Source organism: Nestor notabilis, unplaced genomic scaffold (genome assembly GCF_000696875.1).
Source record: "Nestor notabilis isolate BGI_N333 unplaced genomic scaffold, ASM69687v1 scaffold9854, whole genome shotgun sequence".
Classification (NCBI taxonomy): domain Eukaryota; kingdom Metazoa; phylum Chordata; class Aves; order Psittaciformes; family Psittacidae; genus Nestor; species Nestor notabilis.
Window position 1 is genome coordinate 29760 of NW_009926853.1, and position 4919 is coordinate 34678.

Consider the following 4919-nt stretch of genomic DNA (forward strand, 5'->3'; position numbering starts at 1 on the left):
AGTGCCTGTGACTCATGTCTAACAGAGTGGGAGTGAGACAGCAAGAACTGTGAATGCATCTGCAGTCACAGAAAAAGCAGTATGTTTAGACTTAACACAGGTATTCCCATACTCTTTTGTCTCTGGCCTCTATGTAGCTTGGTTCTTATAAGTAACTAGAAATAGAGGTTTTGTTATCAACAGATAATTGAAATTATCAGCAGTTATGACCCTAAGTTGGAAGTAGCTAAAATTGAAAACCTGACAGGAGGTTTTCACAAGTACATCATTTTGTGATTGTTCCGGGGCAGAAAGGAGCTCTTGAGCTTGCAAAAGAAACCTTGGTTGCTGTTATACTGACCAGTAAACCTAACATTTTCTTGCAGAGTGGCACAGGAAACAGAGGAAACCATGCAGAAACGAAACAAAATCGAGTTCTACGGCAGATCTATCCACTGCCTAAGGGAGCTCTGCTACACTCATGCATAGGTACAGTCTGTGACACTTCCACAGAGGCTCATCCTGTCTCTGAACACCCAACAGGTCCTTCTTCTTCTTCTGTTTCATTTCGTTGTCTTAATTTAAACCTTCACCTTTCTTCTTCGTCTTCTGTTTCCCAGTGTTGAACCTGGCATGCCCAGTTCCTTCCTTCCTTCCTTCAAATCTGCTTGTGGTGCTAGTCTTGACCTGGATCTCTTATGTGTATATATGCATTTCTCTTTCAGTCTTTATTCTCACCACTGGTCAAGGCAAACTATGTGCTGATGAAGCAAGAAGCAAAAGCAAGATCTGAAAGTTCATTTGAACAGGCTGATGTGACTCAATTTCCTTTTGTATTCAAATGAGAAACTAACCTAAAACTTAAGACCTAGATTACAGCGTTGAGGTGAATGATATAGATATGTATATTTTTAACAGAAGAATGGGAAGATGAAAGGTTAACACACTGAACAGCTTCCACATACAACCTTCAAGGAACATTTTGAGGACGAAGCAACTCAAAGGTATGAAATATGAATTGAGGTCAGTTTCTGACCCCCAGCAGTTTTTGTGTCTGCCAACAGTGACAAGAGAATTACCTGTGCAACACCTTTGCAGGGTTTTTGGCATCACTTCTCATCCAAAGAGCTCAGGCTGGACTCAGGAAGGTAATGGAGTACGCAGAGCTCTTTATCTCAAAGCCTGTTTCACTCTGCAGTGATGGCTGTCACATAGCAGCTGGTTTAGGAATGCAATTTCTTCATGTCTCTTCTGCATTATTACTTGTTGGTTCAAGCCTGGTGGATCACTTCAGGTCCTGTGGACAGAGCACAAGGCTGCAGGCATTTCCCTGTTCTACCCAGAGGCTGTGGATGTAGTTTCATGATCACTGTAACCCATCAAAACCAGCAGTGGCTGACACTTGCTTTACCTTCCTGTGCATTTCTGCAGAGCCAGCTGATCATCTTGCCATCCAAACACCATGTCAGGCAGCAGCCTGTCCTTATGTGGGATTAAGTGATGCTGGGATCACATCTGGTGAGTACCATTTCTGACTTAGCTGTTTTCCCTCAATGTTCTGTCTGCTGGAGCAATTCCATGTTTCTCTTCCCTCAAGCTTACAGTGGATGCAGTCTCCAAAATGGGCATCCCTCCTGTTCTGAATCCTGGTCTAGATGAGACAGTCAGTCTCAGAGTTTATCCTGAGAATGTCCCACAGACCGCGGGCTCCACATCCTTGCTCATCCTTACAACCCCTTCTATTTCTCTCGCTGACTTTTAGCACCTTTGATTGTTTTTTTAGTCCTTGTGTTATTTACTTCTGTTAGTTCTCTTTCACACCTTGTTCTTCCTAATGACTTCACTTATAATAGGAGAGAAGCCTCTCAGAGGAAACCATCCTCACACCCACCGCAGAGGATGACTGCATGATGGCAGGAGCAATGCTAGTTCAGCCTTGCTGGAGAACTGGTTTAATGTCATCATTCACAAAACCTTGTGTGTTGTCTCTTCATGTCTGAGTACTGGTGTCTCTCACTGCTGTCTAGATCTCTAATTGAAAAATAAACTGGGCTAGCATCTTTCTGTTTAATTTTTCATGTTAAGAAACTTCTTTTAATGTCTCCAGAAGAGCCCTGGCTCAATGCTTTCCTCTTCTTAGTGAGCTATCTTATACTAATGAAATAGTTTGGGGTCAGAATTCACTCCTGCAGTTCAGGCATAATCTTCAAGCACCACTGGCCTTTATATGTGTTTTCTTTCTAACAGCAGGAACTATTAAGTGACCTTTCATATATGTCTGAAGCTTATTTTACTTATAACATTTCAAAGATGAGTAACCTCATCTGATAGCATGTTAGAGTGAAATCTTCTGTTAACTCTGCTAAACACCTTGTTATTCTGGCACATTTAGCTTAATTATTAAACATAAGACAAGTTCAGGGAGAAAGTGCATTTATAATGCAAAAAACTTCTGCTCTGCTGCAAATTTCCTCACTTGATCAGGGGCATTATCCTACAAGTCCAAGCACAACGCTGGGCTCTGACAGCTCAGTAGCTTTTTAGCAGTTCTCTCCACATGAACAAAATAGTATTAGATGTCGAACATACGTGATTGCTATCTCAGTGAAGCAAGAAAAAAAGGCTTGTGCCTTCCTGTATGTGGGCTGAGAAAACCCTCAACCTGCTCGGTCAAAGAGGAACACCAAAGGCTCTGCTTTTCACGCAGGTTATATATGCTGTATGCTATGGACGTGTAAAATGGCAAAGAAGAAGAGGGAAGTCACAAACCCAAGAGATTATAAGGTAATCTTTAAGAATTTGATTTCTATACATAGTAAAAAACATAATGTATTTCTGAGTGACAGAAAATGTTGGCATCCAAGCTGTAATTATGCTGTTTATAGCAGCATTATGATTGTAAGCATTATGATTGCATATAAGATTGTACCTTCTTAAAGCCAGTTTGAAATATTAACACTCTACATTAGAAAGGGAACTTGTGCCTAAAGTAGGAAGTCATCTTCTTCAAGCTTGTGATACTTCTACTACAGCAAAGTTTCTGGGAAAGAGAATTCCTCCTGCATGTGTCAGGAACATGAGGCAATTCTGACCAGCTAAATGCTTCTAAGACCATGCATTTTAAAAGGGAGCAAACAGAAAGGGTTGTATCAGTCTTGGACACAACACTCCAAAGGTCTTCTGAAGGTGCTTTGCCTGATGCTTCATATATAAGAAGTTTCTCTGAAAATGTTTTGCAGTTGCAGTCTATCATTACAGGTGAAATTACTTGAACAGAAATCAGTCCACATTGTGCCTTAAGTCTAAATAAGAATGCAGCTGTATGTGGATACGTTCAACAAGTGCCAATAGGATTAGATCTTGCAGAAGATTGTTCCTAAATAAAGTTTAAGCTTAGAATAGCCAAGGTATTTGCAATAGAATAGCTCAGGTGAAATGCTATAGCGAAAAGACTCGGAACACTTCAATTTCTTATGAAGCAAGAAGAAATCCAATTTTTAGCTGCAGATCTTTATTTTTAATGTGCTCTATGATAGAAACTGAGGCTGTTGCTGCCTTACAGGTATCCTGCACCCACCCAGCAAGATGCTAAAAGATGGCACAGGTGTCTTCATAAAGCATCAACAAATTATAGGTGCAACTTCTTCACATTTCAGTATTGTTCACTTTCAGTAACCTTTGAAGGAGGAGCTTAGGAGGATGCTGAACTGCAGTGTAAGCCAGCAGAACCATTCCTCCAACGAGACACTGCCACACAGCTCAGAGACGCTCCACACCATCCTCATAGCCCTGTACACCATCGACCTGGCTGGCGGCACCCTTGGGGTCATCATGATGTCCCACCAGTTGTTTCAACGGCGATCACAATCCGTGATAACTATTTTCATCATCAGCCTCCTGGTGCTGCACACCTTCATGCTGCTCAGCATCCCCTTCCGCCTCAGCTATTACATTTTAAGGGAATGGAAATTCGGGAGGTTCGCCTGCAAGCTAGCAAGCATCATCATCTACATCCACATGTATGCCACCTTTGCTTTTTATGTGGGCATCATCACAATACGCCTCTTCCAACTCGAGTTTAGGAGGTGCTACACTACAGCCTGGGTGGGTACTGTTTGGCTGATGGGAGCCCTGGTGATCACCCCTCTTCTTCTGTCATACTATGGTACCTCTGAGACGTACCAGTCCTTTGAATGCTTTCAGTTCCACAGGGAGATACAGGAGGCACATATGGTGATCATCAACTACTGCTTGGTTGGGATTTTGGTGGCGGTTTGTGCTGTGCTCACTGTAATGCAGTTGTTAGTGATCTATAGACTGGCTGTGAAATACTGGCCTGACATCAACTCCCATGTGGAATTCAGGGCTCAGGCAAAGAGTTTCTTCTTCATCTTGGTAACATTAGTGTGCTTTATGCCTCATCATGCGTTCAGAGTGTATTACATCCAAAACTACCACCTGGATAAAGACTATAAACTACTCTTGTACAATGAAATTTTTTTAGCTTTAACGACAATGTGCTGCTTGGATATGTTGTGCTTCCTAACAGGAATAGCCCACTGACCCGTGAACTACCAGGAAATCCAGCTGCAGCGTGTCAGTGCTGGCTTTTGGCAGGAATAAAACTGTGTCAGGACTTTGCTAGGGAAACTGCTGAGCTTTCAGTAGGGCTGTATAGGCCTGTAGAGCTGTTTGCCTTTTGCAGGCCAGTAAGAAGATCCATCTTTCAGAAGCCACTGTTTTTTATCTATCTTCTCTCTTGAAGGCAGACATATGAATCTTGCTCTAGACTTTGACCTAAGAGCTACACCCTGAAGCTTCATTAAGATTTTCTTCAGCTGTCCCTCTCTAACAGTTACAGCATCCATTGCTTTCTAATTTTAATTCGAAGTGTGTCACTAACAACAACCCACTGTGGCCAGTAAATTGTTGTCTAATGA

The 4919-nt window shown here is 42.1% G+C and overlaps 1 protein-coding gene across 1 annotated transcript; it reads left to right on the forward strand.

The window, feature by feature from the left end:
* The first annotated feature begins 3678 nt into the window (after positions 1-3678).
* LOC104405159 (probable G-protein coupled receptor 141) lies at positions 3679-4542 on the forward strand. The gene has a single exon (XM_010013775.1). It carries the CDS (start codon positions 3679-3681, stop codon positions 4540-4542), a length of 864 nt encoding a protein of 287 aa, XP_010012077.1.
* The last annotated feature ends 377 nt before the right edge of the window (positions 4543-4919 follow it).

What these genes read in the sequence shown, in the direction of transcription:
- LOC104405159 (XM_010013775.1), top strand. Translation starts at nt 3,679, where the DNA reads ATGCTGAACTGCAGTGTAAGCCAGCAGAACCATTCCTCCAACGAGACA.